Source organism: Nicotiana tomentosiformis, chromosome 7, assembly GCF_000390325.3.
Source record: "Nicotiana tomentosiformis chromosome 7, ASM39032v3, whole genome shotgun sequence".
Classification (NCBI taxonomy): Eukaryota; Viridiplantae; Streptophyta; class Magnoliopsida; order Solanales; family Solanaceae; genus Nicotiana; species Nicotiana tomentosiformis.
Genome location: NC_090818.1, coordinates 125,857,458 through 125,882,137, shown reverse-complemented (window position 1 = coordinate 125,882,137; position 24,680 = coordinate 125,857,458). Strand labels below are relative to the sequence as shown.

Below are 24,680 nucleotides of genomic sequence, written 5' to 3'. Positions count from 1 at the left end.
TCAATGTCTACCATTATTTCCCTTTATTTTACTGTGGGGGTCTTTGGTCTCAACAAATGGCATCAAAACGCTCGGTTGTATTATCCCTATCGATATATTGCACGTCCCTACAAGTGGTACCAGGACTAGGGAATAGTTTGGTTCCGTGTAAGCATGGGCACCATTCACAGGAATAATACAAATTATCCTCATAATACTATTCATACATACGAGTTTTATATGTAGAGGAACTGTTCACATTCCATACATGAACGCTATCAACATTAAATGTCCTAAAACTCATAGAAGGTAATTAGACCCGTTATACTTGTATGACCAGTATAGATGTCTTTTGGACAAATGAGAACTATTCGATGAATACTAGTGCAGGGCGTGCGTAGCTGTGCTGCATCATCAGAGGAGGATGTGAAACTAGTTTTGTCGGGGGAATTACCATTTGGTAACTGGAGAAAGGCATTTTACTATAAAGTGGGGACTAAGGCATCGTGTAGCAGATACCAGAGGATACTGAATATAGAGCACCATTCATGGGGAGCTCAAGTAAAATAGAGAGGCATGGTTTTAAAGTGCCAAGACACAACTTATGAGGAGGTTTGTTTGTGGAGGAACGACTTCCAGAAGACAGTAGGGAATGCCACCGGAGCTTGCCTAGAAACACCGCTCTGGAGAAGCTTGGGCGGGAATGTTCGACTTGTTTAACGCAATTGCAGAGAAATTTATCGATGGAAAAAAAAAACATGCTTACATCCTCTCTGTAACTACATAGGATGAGATCTCATTGCTTTTTTGATCATTAAATCTCCTGGGCGGGAATGTTCGACTTGTAATCTCATTGCTAGTTGCTAGATAAACATAGAAAATGTGGCGGTCTGGCCATTCTGTCACAGACGTCTACTCTTTACAAGTGATTTCTCAACTTAACCGTCATGTTAATAGGAGTGACAAACGGGCGGGTCGGGTCGGATATGGTTCGGGTGAAAAATGGGTAATGAAGAACGGATAAATTATCCGACCCGACCCATATTTAATACGGATAAAAAACGGGTTAACCGGCGGATAATATGGGTAACTATATTATCCATGATTTCTTGAATATGATCACTTTTGGGAGAATTCCTAATCTCCCAAACTTGAGGAACCCCCAATTTGAGGCTTTGCAAATGTAAAAGTTAAACCTATTGGTTATCCATTGGTTACCCATTGGTTATCCATTTTCTAAATGGATAATATGGTTCTTATCCATATTTGATCCGTTTTAAAAAAGTTTATTATCCAACCCATTTTTTAGTGGATAATATGGGTGGTTAACTGTTTTCTTTTAACCATTTTGCCACCACTTCATGTAAGACCAACAACAACACTTAACCTTCATGTAAGACCTTTATAGAACTCGTCCCAAATCTTTCGATAATTCTGCGTTTTATAGAAATTAAAGCAATAGTCTAACAGGATAAAAAGAAAAATATTTTGGGGCTATGAATTAACTCACTCTCCGAATAGCCTAACATGCATCCAAATATTTCCGAATGTTTCCACACCTTTCAATGTCATCTCTCATCTGTGTCTAGTCCATCAACAATATCATCATGTTGTTTACTTATCAAAACAAAATTATGTTATTAACAACCCCTCCAACGACCAGAAAAAAAAACAATATCATCAACAAATAAAAGAAAATTATCATCATTTTAATTCCGAAGAGAGTCATTTTCGAACACTGTTTTGATCTATTAATAGTTTTGATGGTGGGCCTTTATCTCTATATAATTCTCATACGTAAAGCAATTTGGAATCTCCTTTTCAAATCAATTTGGAGGCAACCTCTTGTTCAATTTATTAGGAGATAGATAAAGCTATTCATTGGATGCTTGATTGATAATATTTCTAGCTTGTGTACCTCTGGAATTGATCTTTGACTGATTTGATATCTCTAGTTTCGTACTCCACTATGATGGAAAGAAGACGCTTGGGTTTCGGTGGCTAGACGTGTGAGTTTTTGAATCTTGGTGGCATCTTTTGCACATGAGTTAAAAAAGCTTCACTAGTAAGATGATGAAAACCCTAAAACATTGTAAGCAGTGAGACTTCTCTAGCTTCAACAGTAATCTTGCTCCAACCACCGATTAGATCTGTAGATCCTTAGAGCATGTCTCTTTACTATATAATTTTAATCTTGTTAAATTGAATGTACAAATCTTTTTGGAATATAATAGAACCACTGACAATGCATATTGTCACTTTGCTTCATAATTGTTCTATTACTTTTTCTATTTTAGGCATCAACTGATGTAGATAGTTCAGAAATGGAACATGCTAGCCAGATTAAAGCTGAGAACGGTGACGTCGAGCCAGCAAGTGGTCTTAAAGGAAATGTTGAAGAGCTGGATTTTGCTTCATCACTACAACTAGAAGAAGGTGGTAAACTGAAGGAGTCCAAAACATTAGATACTTCTGAAGAGTCAATCATCGATGAATCTGATAGAGTTAGAAAGAGGGGCATTCCTCCACCTGGACTCGGTCAGAAGATTTACGAAATAGACCCCCTTTTGACAAACCATCGTCAACACCTTGATTACAGGTAAAAATGTTTTCATTCGGTGAGTAATTTGCCTATTTTAGAGGCAGAATTCGATGATTGGGAGATGATATTATATCGTCTATAGGCTGTTATACTTTTTCCTGTGATGATCTGGTTGATGATGTTTAGGTTTTATTATAGACTTCAATATGCTGCTGCTTACCAGTCCCTATTGTGTACATATATATGAAATCTTTCTGAACATTCTTCAGCAACTTATTTGCAAATTATCTGCCATGACGTAGGATCTGTGGATTCATCTTTGAGGGTAATATGGCCCTGTTATGCATCTTGTCAAAACTTTAATTTCTTCCATTGCCTAGATTGGCATCTATACAAGTGAACAAATCAGCCCAATGATTCCTTGTATTTTCCCATAGGCAGACCCCATAAGATGAGCACTCACTGGTTGAAACACCACAGAGTTGACCAACCATACTTTTGCTAATCACTACTCCCACATTCCTTCTTGTTGAGACTTGAGAAGTTTACCTCCATAGCCATTTGTATACCATTTGTATAAGAGCTTCAGTCATACTTTTTCAGGTTTCTTACTCCTAGACCACCGGCCTCCTTTCACTTCTGCACTTAGCCCACCTAAGCAGGTGGTACATTTTGGTTTCTGCATTTCTTTCCCATAGGAATGCCTTCTGAGCTTTGTCACACGTTTAGGACTCAGGAAGGTAGTGGTGTACTGGTGTTGTTGGAAGAAGACTATCTAGGACTCAATTAATAAATACTAGTCTGCCACGCATTGAAAGATAGTGCCTCTTCCAGTTTGACAGTCTCCTCTCCACCTTCTCTAACTCCATTCCCCTGCCGTGTCTTTATATTTGGCCTTGAGAGAACTCCCTGGTAAATGGCGGGTAGTTCCCCAATTCTGCATTTGATCAGGTCAGCCGGTGAGTGTATGCTGTGAACTTTATTGACTGGGAAGAGGAAATTTTAGTTCATTGTTGATCCTTAGGCCAGGAACTGCCTCAAAGGCATCACGAATGACTCTTAGGTGCATTGGTTGCCTCTCCTCAGCATCACAGAGCATGACAGTATTATCAGCATAAATATGGGGGTAATGGAGACAATTTGAAGGTTTACTGGCTCCCCATTAAATCCCTTAATCCATCCCGTCTACAGCCACTTTCAGCATATTTCTAAGTGCCTTAATCTTTTGGCCATGGACAAAACGGGAGATAGGTGACCACCACTTGCATGAACAAAGAGGGAGATGATCGCCTTGTCCAAGTCTCCTTGGGAGGGGAAGAAGCCTTCCAGGGAACCATTGACCAGTTAAGATGCACAATTTGGTCCATCTAACCCATTTTTTATGCTTGGTTTAGGCATTACCGGCCACTGTTTTTTTTTATACCCATTTAAGATGCTTTATAATATTTTAGTCATTGTTTGAAACAGAAGTTTTTTTTTTCCAATCTGAATGCTCTTAGTATTTTCTGTTTTGTTATTGTCATCGATGTTTGTTTTCAATTGCCGTGGTCCTATGTTGGGTTTTGTTTTTTCTTCTGCCTATGTTTGATTATTTGCTTTGTACATTCTTCGTTTTTGTCTCCCAAGTTTAATTCTTAAAGGACGCAATAGGTCCATAGCACAGCAACATGCTAGTTTAATTTCTAGTAGCAGTCTACCATGCTCTGTATTGGTTGGATTGATCGTCAGCAGTTCTGTTTTATTCTTCAACTTTCCAATTTTACTAACTCTGAAAGCTGATTGCTCACATGTACTTCCAGAATTTTTGTTCTTTCTCTATGAATTGTTCTCTTTGTTGGATGTTCTTGCTCTCGAGACATTACTTGCCTTTGGTTATGTAATTATGGTTTTGCTCTTGGTGTATCTATATGCCTCAGCATTTATCTGCTTCATTCTGCCCCAAGTGGCAGTGCTATCTTTCTCTGCAGTTCCTGCGCCTGGACATGTCCAGCTAAAATCTAAAGAGTGTTTTTCTATGCTATCCATTTTTAGGTTTTCAGAGTACAAGAAAATGAGGGAGGCAATTGACAAATATGAGGGTGGTTTGGAAGCTTTTTCTCGTGGTTACGAAAAAATGGGTTTCACTCGTAGGTAATAACTGCTTTCTATCTTATTTAATTTTCTTTCTGAAGGTATTCGAGACCGGCCTTGTGCAAAACCTTGTCAATTTCATGCCATAATGTTATTCGTTGACGCCCACTTGGTACTTCTTTGACCCACACTCAAACCTATAGAGGAGTGAAATGGTGATATAGGTTGTAATATCGGCAGAAAAAAGAAAGAGAAACAGATTACATTTTGTATTTCGAGACATGTATATAGCAGCGGTTAATTCTTGACATGCTCAGCCCTTTACTAAAAATAGCTATCATCTAGTTTCTAGCAATCTAGGCATGGTATATATTGGAATTTGAAGTATTTGTCTCAGACAGCAGAAGTGATTCCCTGAAAGTGACCTTCCGAAGCTAATGTTTACGAAAAGGAACCATCTGGAGCTAGTGTTACACCTAATTGTTGGAAGAGAATCTATGTACTTATCCCTTTATTGTAGATCTTTTTACTTTCTGTTTTTCTTTTCCTTGGAGTAAGTTATATCAGATCTGTAAGCCTGACCTTACTGTAGATGCTCCTTCTTTCCCTTTCTAAGTTTGCTCTACTGAGAGGGGCTGAAGTACCAGTCACTGATTGCCTGTGAACTTTGTTGCCAGTGCTACAGGTATCACTTATCGGGAGTGGGCTCCTGGTGCCAAGGTCAGTGTTTCCTTTCTTGTTTTGTTTTAGATTCTCTATGATAAAAAGGACCACAAAATTGATAACCACTTCTTTTTAAAGTAAAAGGTGAGAGAAACTAAGAGAAAGTAGAAAGGAGAACATTTATGTTTTAATTCTCAAGAAAGATGTTTAAGGACTTCTGACCTAAAGATGTTTCTTTTCTGATAGTTTAGAATATTGTAATTGCTCTACAGTTTCTGTCATTTGCACAGATTATGGTCTTCACCCTGGATGGACTTCTGACCTAAAAACGAGGATAAAATTCCTTTGGCTTAACTTATTAAAGTTAGGCTTTGTTACTTGATAGCATTGCTCACTAGCTCTGCAAGCTTGATCTAGGCTTCGACTTGGTGAGTCATTGATCTAGTCTGTAAGACTTATTCTGGTCCAATTTGATGGTCACTTTGAGGATGGAGTGAGAATGGACATGTATTGAGTCATCTATTCAGTATAAAGGTCAAGAACTGAGAAACTATTGTAAAATACTCCAGGTTGCAAACTTCTGTATCCCAAAATAATTTATTGAATCATCTTTCTTCTGCCACTAGCAAGTAAAAGATCTATTTTGGCATGTAAGAATTAGCTCCCAGGATTCCTAGAACTACACTAACTCAAGATCAGCCAACTAAGTACAAATTTGTCTTGAGGAACACAACCATGATATTTTGACCTGGCTTGTCTTATGCCAGTATAGGTACCTATAACAGCAAACCAAGTGTTTCTCTTTTGGTTAGGGGTGCTTTTATCATAATAAAATGTTGTTTCTTGATTTTTACTTAGTCCGATGAGTTCAGTACGCTGATTTTACATGAAGGAGCCTTCTAAAAGAAAGGAGAATCCCTTCGGCAACACATAATTGCTGGATGTATGGCAGAACATTTTTCTGCCAAAGCTGCAAATTCTGACGTTTTGTGTAAACTGATTACTAAAAAAATAAGGTTCAAATGCAGTATACGGTGAAATGAGAGATCAATAATGTGAAATAACGTGGAAAGTCATTGGTGATCTCCTTATATGCCCATCTGTTGTTATACCAACTTCTGCATTTTGTTTATGATATGATAATATCGGTTTTGTGAAAGTCTAAATTGCATGTATATCCTATCCTTTCCCTTGCAGTGGGCTGCCCTCATTGGAGATTTCAACAATTGGAACCCAAATGCTGACATCATGACTCGGGTATATCCCTCACAGTACATATCCAAGTGGTTCTGTTGCCATTTTTGCCTGAGAGCCTTGTGTTCTTTACAATCGATTGTCTTTGCTACTCATTTCACAGTTTCTAGCAAATTTCTCGTATTCTTATTTCTGTTTACCTTTTCTATTACCCCTTTGTTGATCGAGTTATATTGGCACGTGATCCGTTTTCAAATTTGCATGTTACAAGGATCTTTGCAAGAAAATATGGATTTTGTGAGAAGGCACGAGAGAAAATATGTTATTGATATTATATGATAAATATAATACAAGAGGTTCCTATTTATAGCTATACACTACAAGGATATATTACTCATCTTCCAATGTGGAACAAGACTACACTATACATATCTGTAAACTAACACTCCCCCTCAAGCCGGTGCATACACATCATATGTACCGAGCTTGTTACACATGTAACTAATACGAGAACCAGTAAGAGACTTAGTGAAAATATCTGCTAGTTGATCATTCGACTTTACAAACTTTGTAACAATATCTCCTGAAAGTATTTTTTCTCTGACAAAGTGACAGTCGATCTCAATGTGTTTAGTCCTCTCATGGAACACCGGATTTGACGCAATATGAAGGGCAACTTGGTTATCACACACTAGTTCCATCTTGCTGATTTCTCCGAACTTTAACTCCTTGACCCAAACTAACGCACACATCGCCATAGCCATGGCCCGATATTCGGCTTCGACGCTAGATCGAGCAATTACATTCTGTTTCTTGCTCTTCCACGAGACCAAGTTATCTCCCACTAGAACACAATATCCAGACGTAGAACGTCTATCAAAAGGTGATCCTGCCCAATTAGCATCTATGTACCCAACAATTTGCTCGTGGTTTCGATCCTCAAATAGTAATCATTTGCCTGGAGCTGACTTTATATACTGAAGAATGCGAACAACTGCATCCCAGTGACTATCACAGGGAGAATCCATAAATTGACTTACAACACTCACCGGAAAAGAAATGTCAGGTCTAGTCACTGTGAGGTAATTCAATTTGCCAACCAACCTCCTATATCTCGTAGGGTCTCTAAGAGGCTCCCCTGTCCAGGCAGAAGCTTAGCATTCGGATCCATAGGAGAGTCAATAGGTCTGCAACCCATCATTCCAGTCTCCTCAAGAATGTCTAAGGCATACTTCCGCGGTGAAATAACAATACTTGAGCTAGACTGAGCGGCCTCAATACCTAGAAAATACTTCAATCTGCCTAGATCCTTAGTCTGGAAGTGCTGAAAGAGATGTTGCTTCAGATTAGTAATACCATCCTGATCATTGTCAGTAATAACAATATCATCAACATAAACCACTAGATAAATACACATATTAGGAGCAGAATGCCGATAAAACACAGAGTGATCAGCCTCACTACGAGTCATGCCGAACTCTTGAATAATTGTGCTGAACTTACCAAACCAAGCTCGAGGGGACTGTTTCAAACCATATAGTGACCTGCGCAATCTGCACACACAACCATTAAGCTCCCCCTGAGCAACAAAACCAAGTGGTTGCTCCATATAAACTTATTCCTCAAGATTATCGTGGAGAAAAACATTCTTAATGTCTAACTGATAAAGAGGCCAATGACGTACAACAACCATGGACAAAAAAAGACGAACATATGCTACTTTAGCCACGGGAGAGAAAGTATCACTATAATCAAACCCAAAAATCTGAGTATAGACGAGCCTTAAGCCGATCAACCTGGCCATCCGGGCCGACTTTGACTGCATAAACCCAACGACAACCAACAATAGACTTACCTGCAGGAAGAGGAACAAGTTCCCAAGTGCCACTCGCATGTAAAGCAGACATCTCGTCAATCATAGCATGTCACCATCCTGGATGAGATAGTGCCTCACCTGTAGACTTAGGGATAGAAACAGTGGACAAAGAAGATATAAAAGCATAATGTGGTGACGACAGACGATGATAACTTAAACCGACATAGTGGGGATTAGGATTAAGTGTGGATCGTACACCTTTGCGGAGTGCAATTGGTTGACTAAGAGGAGACAAGTCCGCAGTAGGTGCAGAATCTGATGCGGGGCGTGAATCACCTGGGCCTGATGCTGGATGTGGACGACGATGATAAGTCAAGAGTGGTGGAGCTGCAGAAGGTTGAACTGGATTATGTGGAGGAACTGGAGCTATAGGTGGTGGAGCTACAACTGGAGCTGTAGGTGGTGGAGCTACAACTGGAGCTATAGGTGGTGGAGCTGGAGTGACTGAATCTCCAAAAGATGAAACTGGTAGTACCTCAGAAATATTTAAGTGATGACCTGAACCTGTGAAGTATGATTGAGTTTCAAAGAAGGTAACATCAACGGACATAAGGTACCGCTGGAGGTCATGAGAGTAGCATCGATACCCCTTTTGTGTTCTCGAGAAACCCAGAAATATGCACTTAAGAGCACGAGGAGCTAACTTATCTGTTCCTGGAGTAAGGTTATAGACAAAACAAGTGCTTCCAAAGATACAGGGTGGAAGAGAGAACAAAGGTAAGTAGGGAAACATGACAGAGAATGGAACTTGGTTCTGGATAGGTGAAGATGGCATACGATTAATAAGATAGCAAGATGTAAGAACTACATCCCTCCAAAAACGCAACGGAGCATGAGATTGTATGAGTAGGGTACGAGCAGTTTCAATAAGATGTCTATTCTTTCTTTCAGCTACCCCATTTTGTTGAGATGTGTACGGACAAGATGTTTGATGAATAATCCCATGAGATTTCATAAACTGCTGAAATGGGAAAGACAAATACTCTCGGGCATTATCACTACGAAATGTGCGAATAGAAACCCCAAATTTATTTTGAATTTCAGCGTGGAAGGTCTGGAAAATAGAAAATAGCTCAGATCGATTTTTTATCAAAAATATCCAAGTGCACCTAGAATAATCATTCAATGAAACTAACAAAGTAGCGGAATCCCAAGGTGGAACTGACCCGACTAGGACCCCAAAGATCTGAATGGACTAAAGTAAAAGGTGACTCTGCTGGATTATCAAGACGCCGGGGGAAATGGGAGCGAGTATGCTTACCGAGCTAACATGACTCACACTCTAGAGCTGACAAGTGAGATAAACCAGATACCATTTTCTGAAGTTTTGACAAACTGGGATGTCCCAACCGTTTATGTAATAAATCTAGTGAATCTGTAATAGGATAAGTTGTAGAAGGAAGACAAGATGTGAGTCCATGTGATTTAGGTAATAAAGTCCGTTTGATTCACGCCCGGTACCAATGATCCGCCCCGTACTGCGTTCCTGTATAAAAACATGGTCATCAAGAAATAAAACAGCGCATTTAAGTGATTTGGCTAAGCGACTAACAACTATAAGATTAAAAGGACTATTGAGAACATAAAGGACTGAATCTAAAGGTAAGGAAGTAAGTGGGCTTGCTTGACCTATTGCAATTGCCATGGTTTGAGACCCATTGGCCATTGTGACTTTTGGAAGAGATTGAGAATATGAAATAGTAGTGAAAAAAGATTTGTTACCATAAATATGATCTAATGCACCTGAATCAATGACCCAAGACTCAGAGGATGAAGATTGGGAGAAACAAGTCACGCTATTACCTGTTTGAACAATAGAAGCTATCTCAGAAGATGTCTGCTTACATGCTTTGTACCGAAGGAACTCAATATAATCTGCTAAAGAAACCATCCGACTATTCAAAGCATCGGTTCACATGTCGCTACGAGATGTAGTAGTAGAGTTAACTTGAAATAGTGGAAATAAGTAACTCCGGTGAGAAAACTGAAGAAATAGCTTGAAAAACACTGTTTACAGCAGGAAAACAGAACACTATTTCTGTGCCGGAAACATTGTTCACGCCGGAATCTACTGTAGCTGACGGAAAAACTCAAAGTGGTCGGAATGAAACAAAACCAGTTAGGGTAGGATCAGAATTACCAGGCGATCCTACTGTTCAACTGAAACTTTTTCAAAATCTGGCCGGAACAGTGCTCACGCGCCGGCGCGTGGGTCCTATCTTGCCGGATTTTTTCTTTTCTTTTCCAAGCGCGTGAGGGCGCGTGGACGTGTGTTTTCCGGTGGGGTTAACTGGGGTTTGGTCGCCGAAGCCTGAGGAGTCTTGTGGTGGTGTTGGTTTTTGCACAACACCAACAGAAAGTTATTTGCTTACGGGACAACCTTCTAAATCGCCGGAAAATTGCACGGCAAAGAGGTCTTTCTTCCCGGAAGTCGCTGGAATGATGCACAACGACGGGTTTCTCACTAATGCTCTGATACCATGTGAGAAGATACGGGAAAAAATATGTTATTGATATTATATGATAAATATAATACAAGAGGTCCCTATTTATAGCTATACACTACAAAGAGATATTACTCCTCTTCCAATGTGGGACAAGACTACACTATACATATCTGTAAACTAACAGATTTCTTAAGATTTCAAAGTAATCATTTCTTGACATGTTTCTAGCAAGGCTCATATTTCGTTAGTTCCTTGATAGTAGGTCTGAAAACGCCGACACACTTTAAATTGGTATTTGGTGAGAATAGTGCTTTCTATGTCTAACTGGTCTGGTTACTTATCAAAAAAAGAAAAGAAGTCTAATTATTCTTGTAGATGTTCCATTGATATGATAAAATGAAATATTCAAGATCTGGTGTTCTTTAGATTTTTCCGAGTCTTTCAGTACTCTGCTTTACTTCTAGGAGCATGCAACAAAATTCCTTCTTTTTCAGTTCATTGCACAAAAGGGATCAACCGGATATTAGACAAGTGTACAGGTCAAAGAGGAGCTATACAAATATTATTGCTCTCTGCAGAAGACATCCTAACACCTATACAAGTTCCATCTTTTGAGTACTCCTGAAGTACTCTAAGAGAACATCATACGTTCTGTTTGGAACAAAAGAAAGTCCCACTTGTACTTGAAAAAAAAAAGGAAAAAGTTCCACTTGCTCAAGAGATCTTCTATTCTCTTCTTTCCGAATTGACAGAACCATCGCTTGAGGAATTTCTGTTCAAGCATTGTCTTTATTCCTTCTTTCATTTATTTTCCAGTTTCCCAAAAGATTCTTCAGGCATTATCCAACTACTTCCTGAATTTTTATGGATCATATTCCACAGATGTTATACAATCTTTGCACTGCTATAGTAGATGAGTCGCATCTTCACTAGCTTCCATTGTCTTTCTCTTCTCTTCTCTCCTTTGTGTTCCTCGGGGTGGGGGTTTTTTTTTTTGGGGGGGGGGGGGGGGGGTTGTTATAGAGAGTTTCAGTGTTACGGTCATCTTCTGTAATTAATATGTTAACTATGAAGGATATGTAGAAGGATCATTTATTTGCATTCACTTTTATATAATATCTAATTTGTACGAGTACTGAAGAAGTATAGAGACAATGGCACAAGAGTAATCTGCATAGTACTGCTGTTTTGATCTAGGATGATGGTGGTTAACATGTTGATTGAAGCTCTTAGTATTCTTTTACCATCTTATAAAGACACGTTATGCTGTGCATGTTATAATGTTAAGCTCTATGCAGTGACGGAATGTTGCATAAAACTAATTCATGATCTATAAGCAGAACGAATTTGGTGTCTGGGGGATTTTTTTGCCAAATAATGCGGACGGCTCTCCTGCAATTCCTCATGGGTCCAGAGTGAAGGTATGTTCATTTTCCACAGTGCTCTGATTGACTTTTGGGTATTTTATCCATTGGCTGTCGATACTACTGTTTTCTACCTTTCAGTTAAAATACTTGTGTCAAAGAATGTTCAAGAATTCTTTTTAGTTATATAGGTCTATTCACTTCTAAGCCTGATAAGTGCTGGCTTGTTACTCTTTCAAGGAGATGTGTTTTAACAAAGTTTATAGTGTCTCTGTCTCCCCTCTCGCTCTCTCTTTCAGCACACAGACACCCCAACCCACCCCTTCCAAAAGGAAACAATATAAATATTCATCTATGAATGAGCTTTCAAAAGTTGTTTCCCTGATGCAATTTCTTTATTATTCAATTCAAGATCAGTAACAATGAATATCACTATTTGATTTTCTAGGTTTGATCTAATGTTCTAGGTCAGAGCATTTAATTGTAAATCATCATTTCCATAATGTATATAACATATATTTTCACTGTGCTTGTTTCATAATATAATCATAGTTTATCGTCTATTTCTGATCCTGGTGGTTCTATGCCACTATTTACTAATATTACTCTAATATACTGAAAATGTAGATACGTATGGACACTCCATCAGGTGTTAAGGATTCCATTCCTGCTTGGATCAAGTTCTCTGTACAGCCTCCTGGTGAAATTCCATACAATGGAATATACTATGATCCACCCGAAGAGGTTACACTCTTTTCTCTGTTGTTGCTAATTGCCTAGTATATGGACTTGTATTTGGTTCGTCATACAAAGGAATGTGGTAAAGACATGATTAAATAAATTAAGGTATCAATCTCGAACAACTTTAGCTTTTAGATGAGATTGTCACACACTCCCACAGAGTAGGCAGAGATCCTGGGTCGAGTCTCACCGCCACTCATTATCAGGAAAAATTTCCTCGTGCTTCGCACATGAAAAAGAATTAGACCCGCACATGAAAAAGAATTAGACATAATTAAATAAATTAAAGATGCCCTCTATAACAGCTTAAGCTTTTAAATGCGATGGTCACACTCAATGGAATGGAAAATCTTTATTAGTTTGAACTCATATGTGAAAACCCATACTAGAAAATTCACACGTGGCTGCATTTAAGCTTGCCATTATTCTTTTGTTTGGATAGTAATTGAAATGGCAAAATGGGTTTTACTGGAAATAAATAAAGATTGCGACTAAAAAAAATTGTAGATATATGAAACGATCGGATTACTTAAGGAGTATGCTATCCACTTGTATAATGTTCTTTTTTTTTAATTATAAGTAATATGATAATTTATAAATACTTGCATTAAGCCAGTGCAACAAGTGTAGTTGCAATCGTGCAAATCCTCTATTGTGTCTAGCATTGCATCTAATCATGTGCAACGACCAGTTTGCACCAAAATACTACAGTAGATAAGGTTTTACAATCGGGCTGTACTAGATAAAAATATTAATTATTTGAATATGGAACTTTATTGAGCATCAATTATACGAGTTTTAAGAGAAGAAGGCTCTAAACCATGGATAACAGGTGCATAGGGGAAAAAAAGAAGCTCCGGAAGTCTTCATGGCTTTTTGCTAGTTTTTCCAAGCTGCCAGACTACATCATTGAGATACACTAGGATTCACAACCTGTTAATAGCAAATTTTGTCCGCGGAAAGCTTTTTTTTTTTTTTGATAAGGTAACATATTTCTATATATATAAAGTAGACTACACAAAAAATGTGTAGTCCCCCATAATTACAAGGTGGGATACAAGAGAAAACTCTCCAATCCTTTGTCATCTCACAAGAATCCTAAAACATCAAAAATTGATTCATGGTCTTCTAGGTACTCTCCTTTACACCAAAAATAGAAAAGAATTAAACACTTCATTTTGATCTTCTGAATACTCCTCGACTTATCTTCAAAGCATCTTTGATTTCTTTCTTCCCATATTGTCCACCAAATGCAAGCTGGGACAATTCTCCATCTCTCTTTATGACTGGAGTGGTTTCCTTCTCTGTTCCAGCAAGCTAGAACTTCAGATATTCTTCTCGGCATTACCCACAAGATTCCCCTTAAGCTGATGAATATTCTCCATAGTTGTAAAGTGACTCTGCAGTGCAAAAAGAGATGATTGATTGTCTCTGCCTCCTCCCCACATAAGTAACATCTAGAACATAGCTGGTAACCTCTCTTGATCAAATTGTCCTGAGTTAGAACTGCCTCTTTAGCCAATAGCCATGAAAAACAAGCAACTTTATAGGGGATTTTAACTTTCTAAATCAGCTTCCATGGCCAGCATCCTATCTGATTATTTGAAGTGTTGAATTCCTTGTAGGCTGCTTTAACTGAGAACTTTTGTCTCCCATTCCGTTGCCATTTCATACAGTCTTCAGAGGTAGATGTTCCTTTGAATTGCTCCAGTGTTTTGTAAAACTCTATGAATCTGTCAATCTCCCAATCATTTATTAGTCTTCTAAAGGTCAAGTTCCAACCTTGGTCTGTCCAAACCTCACCTACTGTAGCTTCTTTCTGCTGGTTCAGTGTGTAAATGTCTGAGAAAAGATGTTTCAATGATCCTTGACCTAACCAATTGTCTTCCCAGAAAGATATTTTCATACCATTTCCCACTCTGAAATTTGACTTGTTTATTAGTTTAGGCCAAAAGTTCCTGATAGACTTCCAGAGGCTGACCCCATAGGGATTTCTCCCAGGCTTTGTTGTCCATTTTCCTTCCATACCATATTTTTCTCTAACTACCTCCTTCCATAAGGATTGTTCTTCTGAGGCAAATCTCCATAACCATTTCATCATCAAACCTTGGTTCCGTACTCTTAAGTTCTTGATTCCTAACCCCCCTGTCTTCTTGTTAACTGTAAGGGAGTTCCATCTGACCAAATGGATTTTCTTTTTATCACTGTTGCCTTCCCATAAGAAATTTCTTCTCAAGGCATCTATTCTGTTCACTGGCATAGGGAATAGGGACATCATATATGTAGGTATATGTTCAAGGAATTTTTCATTGAAACTCTATGCCACACAAATCCTTGCACCTTAATAAGCATTTTATACTGTAGCCATATGCTTTCCCCTTCCACCCCCAAAATAGCGAGCCTAAATGAAAGGGAATCCTAGATAGAATATGACACGAGCCGCACGACATACTCATGCCTCAAGCCCAAAAATGAGGGTCCAACACTCGTTCACGTGTTCATGCTGAACAATTATATGCTTAACCATTTCTTCAGCTTCCTTACAATACACATTGCAAGCTATAGCTTCAAGGTGCAATATTTGGACCTAGAGAAATACTAGACCAACTTTGCTGTCAGAACTCAGAATCCTTTCACATAAAGATATTCTTTCCGAGAAATCATTAAGCGATTAGAGTGATCTCTTTCTTAAGATTAGCTTGTCTCATATTTATTTAGCAAGAAACTAAGTGATAAGCTGGCGGAATAGTCACTTAGTACTGGTGGGAGATATACCCGGTGGAATAGTCGTCATAAAAAAGAAAAAAGAATATGTTGATAAGCAAGGATTTGTGTGGCATAGAGTTTCAATGAAAAAGCTACAAAATATGTTGACATGTTAACGTATGGATTTGAGCTAGTCCCTGGCAAGCATACATTAATAGTCTTCTACCAACTCTTCTTTCTGATGTTCTCCTGTATATTTGTCCAGTTGGTTTTGTTGATTAGCTTATTTAGTAGTGTCTTGCACAGCAGTCTGTGAGCTAGAAGTTTTTCCTTTTCTTTCCTACGTAGGTGCTTGTGTTCCCTTGCTAATTTCTGTATCCTCACAAACTTTTATTTCTGTCATTTGTTTTCGTGTTATGATTCGTTTTCAATTCCTTGTAGGAGAAGTATGTATTCCAACATCCACGGCCAAAGAAACCAAAGTCACTGAGAATATATGAATCTCATATCGGAATGAGTAGTCCGGTGTGCATCCCTACTCTTTCATGTAATTTTATAATTTTTGAATCTGAATTTTGATATCTCATTTCATGTTGGACCTGTCATGACTGCCGTATATGTGAACATTTAGTCATCAGAGCAGCTATTTCTCTAAAGTGGCTGTTGAAAGCCGAACTGAAGTGATTGTGGTTGATTAAGGTTTTGCCGTGTGGTTTTCTGAATGTTAACTTTATGAACCAGATGTTAATTCTTTTCTTGCTGTTCTAGAAATGGCATCTGAAGGCCCCTTTTCACATGTCGATATTATTCTTTACCAAGTAATCATCTTCCACAATAAAAGCACGACGGGATAGGCAGACTAGAAAACACTGAAAATTTGTCAAGTGCAAACACTTATGTATTTTTGACTCTTTTATTTTACTATTACTATTCTCTGTTTATTTGACCTAGTTTTCGAGAACTATATAAGAAAAAAAGTACTACCAGATACCTTTTTACTGTGCCAAGAGCTTTTGAATGTTTCCAGCTGTTTATATGGACTTCTTCATTTTTGTGATACTTTTGTATATGGATGTTATGATAGCAAGAGCTGATTCCTCGTGCATATATATCGTAGCTGCAAAATGTGATGCATCAGAGATGTGAATATTTGGCCCCTTTGTCTTTATCAAAAAAGAAATAAAATAAAATATTTTACCCCTTTTTCTATTCCATTTTCTCCCAAGATCCTGGGACCGGAGTTAAATGCCATACGCATTTTCAAGAAGCTTTTAGTTATTTCTTATCTCAGTCTCCTTAAGTTTTGCTATTTGTCTGAACTATTGAGTTTATGTTGTTATCCTCTGACCCTAGAAATGGTTGTATATTTGTGATGCAGGAGCCTAAAATTAACTCATACGTGAATTTTAGAGATGAAGTTCTTCCTCGCATAAAAAAACTTGGATACAACGCTGTGCAAATTATGGCTATTCAAGAGCATTCTTATTATGCTAGTTTTGGGTAATTCTCGTTTTTACTGTTTGCATTTGTTTCCCTGGTTACTCTATATCTTCAGCAAGTCGTCTCAGTTTCTGATCTCGTCAACTGGTGCCAGTAACTGTTTTAACTGACTACTTTAGTATTTCTAATGGAACTTGTTATCCTTCTTTGTCTCAGTTATCATGTCACAAATTTTTTTGCACCAAGCAGCCGTTTTGGGACGCCTGATGACCTTAAGTCTTTGATTGATAAAGCTCATGAGCTAGGAATTGTTGTTCTCATGGACATTGTTCACAGGTATTAATTAATCTTTTACTATTGCAACCGTGTTTAGTGAATTTAAGGATCAAGTCTTTTTGTCATTTCATGTTTTTGATTGGTGACATATAGTTTTCCTTGTGAAGAACTAGTCAGTCTGATGGTGGGGATGTTGGACACTTACCGTAAAAATGCCTAAAAATTTGCCTTTTGCAATTGATGAATTATTAAATGCTGTAGCTTTCAATTATGTGGATTAGCTTTCCTGTCTACATATGATGAACGTTGATGCACACATAAGAATAAATAACCAAGGAGAGGTGTGGAGATATTCTCCTTATTTTTCTGTAGGTGGGGAAATATTCATTAAGAAACATTAATCGCACATAATCTTTTCTGCCAGATGCATTATTGTACTCGATGCCTAAAAAATATTGTACACTGCCGACAGCTAGAAAGCATGTTCAGCTTGATATTCCAACAAGCTATTGGGGTTTAGACAGTTCGTAAACATGTTCTAACATAGGAAATGATACATATTTACAGTGATTGAGTCTCCTAGACGATTCCCAAGATTCTTAATTGATCTCTTAATTGATTCTCTTTGTTACAAGTAAACGTAATTTAATTCCACAGAAACAGCACCAAGTAGGTGCAGCTATATACAAAGCAAACACTCAGCCTTCCCTGTTTCTAACATCTAGGGAACTCAGGAATTCAAGTAAAGAGTTGACATCATAATATACATCTATCATCTTACTCCAGAAAGCATAAAAATATAAGCATGAATATCTAAGTTTGTGTACAGGGTTGGCTACGCCGTCAAAGCATTTTCTGTTCATTTCCAGCCAAATATCCAAAAAAGATATGCAGGGATGGTCATCCATGTCTTACTATTCTCCCTAACCAGCTCTCTTCCATTCCAGCAATGAGCTAGTTCCTTAACTGTCTTTAGTAATGCCCATTTTAGATTGTATAAGCTGAAAAACATGCATCACAATTTTCAGACTGCCTTGCAGTGTATGAAGAGGTGATTCACCTCTTCCTCATTTTCCTCACAAATGTAGCATTTGCTGCACAACATTATTCCCCTCCTTTGTAATTTTGATTGTGCCGAACATGCTTCATGTGCAGTTATCCAACAAAAGCTAGCCACCTTAAGTGGTGCTTTGCCCTTACAGATTATGGGTAATAGTACTCCATCTGTTGCAAAAAGTTCTATATCCAGACTTAGCAGTGTATTTCCCATCCTTTTGATGTCTCCATTTCGCTGTCGACTTCCTCTGACATATTCTGGCCCCTTCTAACTTCCCTATCAGATCAGTGAGACTCCCGATTCCCCCCACCCCACCACTTTTACTTTTTTTTTTTGAGAAAGGTTAGTGAGACTCCCAATTTCCCAGTCTTCACAGTTTCTCCTGAAAGATAATCCCGATCCTCTCCGTGACCAGTGTTGTGCTTCTGCTGCTTCAGTATTTATTCCCTTATAATGCAGGTCTGGAAATTCATCTTTAGTGGAATATGACCAATCCGAGCATCCTACCAAAATTTTATCCTGATGCCATTACCCATTGAGAAGTGTATGTATTTGACATAATCATTCTAGAGGTTTCTGATGCTTCCACAAGCCCACTCATTGAGGGCCTGTGACAGGTTTACTGGACTAACTGTTTTGCCCATGTTCGGCAATTATAACCTGCTTCCACAAGGGACTATTTACTGAGTTGCACCTCCATAATTATTTGAGTTAGAGGCTGTTTGCTTTATAGTGAACTTCTTAATGCCTAGATCTCCTTGTTTCCTGTTTTAAGTGACCACACTCCATTTTACTAGTAAAGAGTGTTCTTCTCCTTGTTACCACTCCATAAAGGTCTCTCCTCAATTGGTCTATTCTTTTTCCATTTTAGCGGGGAGAGGAAAAAGTGACATCACATACATGGGGAAGCTACTGGGTTTGTTGTTGTTGACATACATGGGGAAGCTGTGTAGTATATATCAGTTTAATTCTTCTGCCAGACATGTAGTGCTTCTTCCAGTTTGATAATCTCCTTTTGAGCTTCTCTATCACTCCTTGCTAAATGGCGTTGCTCTTATGTTTGGCTCCCAATTGCATTCCAAGTATGTGGTAGAAGTGATTCCACTTTTTCTGATTAGTGTAGAAGTTATTCTACTTTGCAATCAAGTCTATGCCAGGCAACTAATTTCGTGCACCTCATTGATGGGAAAGATGCTCTTTTTTGCCAGATTGATGTTCAATCCAGATAATACTTCAAAACTAGAAGTATTAGTCTCAAATATCTGAGTTGTAGCTCCTGTGCCTCACTGAAAAATAATATGTCCTCAGCATATAGTAAGTATGTTACCGTGATATCCTGATCACCGTGAAAATCCATACTGAACCCCTAATCCATTCTCTTTCTTTAGCATATTCCAGCTTCCAACCCATACCTTCCATCACAAGCAAGAATAGAAAAGGTGATAAAAAGGACCTCCTTGCCTCAATCCCCTTGAGATGGGAGAAAGCCTTCAGGACTTCCATTCATCAACACTGAAATTTAGACAGTAGATATACAGTTTATCCAGTTCATCCGTTTCTGCCCAAATCCCAAAGTGAAAACGATTAAAAAAACCTTAAGAGCAGTATGAACTTTTAAACCAAAAAAAGGAGGTTAAAAAGTGAAAAACATTGTACCTTTTGTACGATATTTTGTTGACTTCTGGATTTTGTACTGAGCTTGTGTACTACTATACTCGCTCCATTTTGAGTTCTGTTTTCTGTTCTTGTGGTTAAGGTGCAAGTGCATAGCTTTCAGATTAGGCTTTATTTTTTATTCCCATGGATCCATAAGTGAAAGAAATGGTGCTTAATTCTAACATCTGGTCGTAATAAGTGTTAATCTTTTTTTATTGGCACATATTTTCTATTGACAAGCTTTACTTTGTCCTTGACTTGCTGGAATCGTGCAACTTTTTTGCAGCCATGCATCAAATAATACTTTAGATGGGCTGAACATGTTTGATGGAACTGATAGTTGTTATTTTCACTCTGGATCTCGTGGTTATCATTGGATGTGGGATTCCCGCCTCTTTAACTATGGACACTGGGAGGTACTTTCTTCCTTTCAAATATGAGTCAACCAGAACCTTGTGCCTCGTGTCCATGGGTGTGACAGAAACTATGTTTCTTGTTATAGGTACTTAGGTATCTTCTCTCAAATGCGAGATGGTGGTTGGATGAGTTCAAATTTGATGGATTTAGATTTGATGGTGTGACATCAATGATGTATACTCACCACGGATTATCGGTAAAGTTGATCCAACATAATTTTTATACTCAATTTTGTGATCACAAGTGACAGCTTTTAGACAACAAGGTGCCTGGTAACTACCAAGTTATGGGAAAAAAACCTAGTTGACCTTTGTATCATTCTATGGAGTACGCAGCAGTTATTTAGCATTCTAGTAAGCAACTCACAAAGTAATTAGGCATCTAACTGCAACAATTCCTTTTTAGTACCATGGCCATTTATTAGCCAAGACATTATGATTTTAATATTATCTAGAAGAATTCGTACCTTCTCTTCATTTTATTTAGTATTACCCTGGTATTACCATTGTATAAAATCGGCTTCATTATTTTTTCCTCTTCTTTCATTGAATAAGCTAAATGCCTGCAATGTTAATTCTCTGCCTGAATGTCTAAGATAAATCTGTCCAATCAAATGGAAAAATAGTTTAGCGGATGTCTTGTACCCAAGGGTGTGGCCTAGTGGTCAATGAAGTGGAGGAGAACGATGAGGTCTGAAGTTCAAATCCTAGCGGAGACAAAAAACACCAGGTGATTTCTTCTCATCTGCCCAAGCCTTGGTGAGCTAAGTTATCCGGTACTTGTGTTGGTGGTAGGTTGCAGTTATGGGTGGAATTAGCCGAGTCACGTGCAAGCTGGCCCGGACACAAAAAAAAACAAACAAAGTTTAGCGAAAATCTGTTGGTGGTTTTCATTTAAGAGGGAAAGTGGCCTCTTAAGGAGCTGAAGTACAATTTTTGTAGTTTACATTGAGTAGTTAATTTCCATTATTTTTGCCCTCTCTTTGGGTTGAGCAAACTTTGAGTTGCTTTTACTTGTAAAAAGTTGTTGAAAGAGATGAATTAGTACATATATATAGATTAAAGGTGTCTATGCGAATGAGATTACTATAAAACAGACAGACTAAATAGTTACATGATTTCCAAATTTGTATAAGTATGGAAGAACATGTTAGTCAACAATTTCCAATCGATCAATTCAACATGCTTTAATCCAATATTAGTTGAAGTCGACTATATGAATCTGCTGTATGTTGTTCCACCCTATTTAAGTTAATATTTAAAGGATTAATCAGAGTTGAACTACTTTTATGCTAACCTCAACCTAATGTGATCCCCCTCATCCAAGCTTGAGACTGGCTATACTTCGCAAGGCACACATAGGTGGGGTTGGTAAATACTTTCCCAATATCTACAGAATATAATGAAAAATTAAGGTTTATGAGAATCCTCTTTTTAGCTTCAGGAACTCTATAGTAGTTATACGCACAGCTAATGTCATACTATTTGGAAATATCAGTTTCCTTCTTCCTGCTTCATGTGTTTTACCAAGGTGGTCTCTCCAGTATTCTGCTAAACTACTTACCTGATGCATTTTTAATTTCTATAGGTGGCATTCACCGGGAACTACAATGAATATTTCGGATTCGCGACTGATGTGGATGCTGTGGTGTATTTGATGCTTGTCAATGATCTTATTCACGGGCTTTTCCCAGATGCGATTACCATTGGTGAAGATGTAAGTACTTGTCACATTGACCTTATGGTGACTGGAATGCTCTGAGATTGTGTAAAATCCAATGAGACCTCAGTATGCTGAATTTCTGATGGTAGGATCTTCAAGCTGGAGGATACCATCTGCTAACACCACCAATAAAGTATTTATGAAAAATTTCAATAATTTTAAAAAAGCAGCTTAGAGAATCAATTTGGTTATGACGTCAGGGGATATAAGATTTTGTTCTAAGAGGAGTCTGGTTCACTTTTCAGAAAACTACTGCTTAGAAAAGTTTATGTTTTAATGTCTCCGAACTGCTTCTCCAAATTCTCATCTTCCTGAACCCTGTTCAAAGTGAAATATGAAGTTTCATTGTTCCCCATCTCTAATATAGTTATAGAATTCCCTTAATTAACGCAAGTGGAAATCCAGTATAGAAAGTAGGAACTTCTTGTTCATTCTCCAGTGACAACAAGTCCATTCTGCTGATTATGCTGACTGGAGTTTTTTCTGATCTCCAGAATAAATTTAAAAGAGAAAGGTCTTTGCTCCTAATTTTTCTCCAATGGATTTCTACCTTATTATTATCCCCTCATGTCAGATCATCCTCTCCTTATCTCCTCTGTGGCCATCTTAACTTTCCCCATCAGAGTGTTCAATCAAGCATCACCTGTGGCAATATCTCAAATTAAATACTGTTGGAATGATGCTAACTATCTTACCTTCCCTGGTTATTTTTATTTTGAGATGGATCAGTTCATTCTTCAGACAATGGGGTCATAGTTTTGTTACATATGTTTTGATGCCCTTTATTCACTGCTAATGTTGGTCAAGCCTGATTTTGCCCATGTCGACTTTAACGTATAACTAAAGATAAAAAATTATCTGAAGATTTATTGCTCTTAAAAACATTTTCTGTTTCAATTTTTAAGTTTCAAGATAGCTCTGCAAAAGACAACGTGAAGTCTCTGCTTTCCATATGCTCGTATTTCTTATCTGAGGATCTATTCTTTCCTTTAAATGGCTTACTGGGTATGATGGATGTATTTGTACAGCCTGTTGTAAAAATTCAACATAATGTATGCGACTTATGTGGGATTGATACCTTGGGCAATTAGTGTTAAGATCAGGTTAGCAGGCCGAGGATAAAGTTTCAATGGTCTAGGTAGCATATTCTCTAAAAGTAGTTCCTTTATAAGTTAGTGGTCTGACTATTCCTTTTAAGGTCAAGACCCTTATGCTAAGTTGACTAAAAGCGAGCATGATCTTCATGAAAATGGAGGGGATGCACAATGTGGTAGTAGCAACTCTTACTACAGCCTTAAAAAATTCATTATATACATTCTTTTTTCCTCGTTGTTTCCTATAGAGTGGATGTGGATGTTCATTTGGTCTTTCGGAAGACCAATAGGAAGCACTTAGTTTTAAACTTCTTATCCTCGTTGTTGTTGTCTTTCTTTGGTTCAATATTACAGCCAAGCCTCTTTCTAGGTTTATTTGAAATTTTTGTTCTCTTGATAACACTCACTTCATTGTTAATTCTATTTCACATTCTTAATTTCTGATTATCGTATATGGAACTTAATTATGGGCTTGCTCTGTTATATGTCTTTATTTTCTCCTTCTTCTGAGTGTATAACTCCGTTAGGTTCTCCCTAGCCCTTTTTTTGGAAGGGTACAAAACCTTTGCCTGGTCTTGGTGCATGAATGGTATACTACTGGCTGAATTGCGTGTGCTACCTCATCTAAATGCTTTATTTGTCTTTAACAATAACAATGGCCTATTACTTCATCAAAAAAATAAAAACAAAAATAAATAACAATGGCCTATTAGACTTTCAAGAGCCCAATAAGGTGATTTCCGTTAATAGTGCGTGTTGCATGGGAGTACTTGTTTGTGATGATATTGTACTTTATTTATAACGAAGTAACTTATCAAATATAAAATAGTTATGGTTGGAAGTATTTGATTAATCTGAACAATATGTCTGGTTACTAACTCTGAATGGATTATTGTTTATCAGACGTAAATTTTATATTCGCAAAGAAGGGAAGATATCGGCAAATGTTTTGCTATGATAACTGTTTAGTGTGTTCGGGGCATCTGGTGATGCAAGGATTTTTAAGGACAAGTTTTCTTCTCAAAAGAGTTTATAGTATAAGTAGTGTCCTTATAAGGAGTTGGGTGACTTTTCCTGATCTGCTTGGTTTTCTTCTTTATATGGAGGACTCTGTATGCTTGTCCTTGGTACTACTGTATGCTTTTCAAAGGTTCTTCTTTTATGAAACAGATATTTATGCTAATTGCAAATTATGCAATGTGAAGAGAAAGGACATTTTACTCTATATGGGCTGCTACTCTTCTGATCACACTCTTAATGCTCTACTCTTTTTGCTACTAATTTCAGGTTAGTGGAATGCCGACATTTTGTATTCCCGTTCAAGATGGGGGTGTTGGCTTTGACTATCGGCTGCATATGGCAATTGCTGATAAATGGATTGAGTTGCTCAAGTATGCTGTTTCTAAAGCTTCAAATGCTTATCCCTGAAATTATAT

The 24,680-nt window shown here is 37.9% G+C and overlaps 1 protein-coding gene across 1 annotated transcript in view; it reads left to right on the top strand.

Moving 5' to 3' along the window:
- LOC104091324 (1,4-alpha-glucan-branching enzyme 2-2, chloroplastic/amyloplastic) overlaps positions 1-24,680 on the top strand; it is a 38,267-nt gene that overhangs the window by 2,316 nt on the left and 11,271 nt on the right. The window contains exons 3-15 of the mRNA XM_070179735.1: positions 2,277-2,578; positions 4,553-4,651; positions 5,269-5,311; positions 6,452-6,511; positions 12,112-12,192; positions 12,763-12,879; positions 16,024-16,107; positions 16,961-17,082; positions 17,239-17,358; positions 20,298-20,427; positions 20,514-20,624; positions 22,016-22,144; positions 24,532-24,635. Coding sequence (XP_070035836.1) covers positions 2,277-2,578; positions 4,553-4,651; positions 5,269-5,311; positions 6,452-6,511; positions 12,112-12,192; positions 12,763-12,879; positions 16,024-16,107; positions 16,961-17,082; positions 17,239-17,358; positions 20,298-20,427; positions 20,514-20,624; positions 22,016-22,144; positions 24,532-24,635 — 1,502 coding nt within the window. The remainder of the gene's footprint in view (positions 1-2,276; positions 2,579-4,552; positions 4,652-5,268; positions 5,312-6,451; positions 6,512-12,111; positions 12,193-12,762; positions 12,880-16,023; positions 16,108-16,960; positions 17,083-17,238; positions 17,359-20,297; positions 20,428-20,513; positions 20,625-22,015; positions 22,145-24,531; positions 24,636-24,680) is intronic.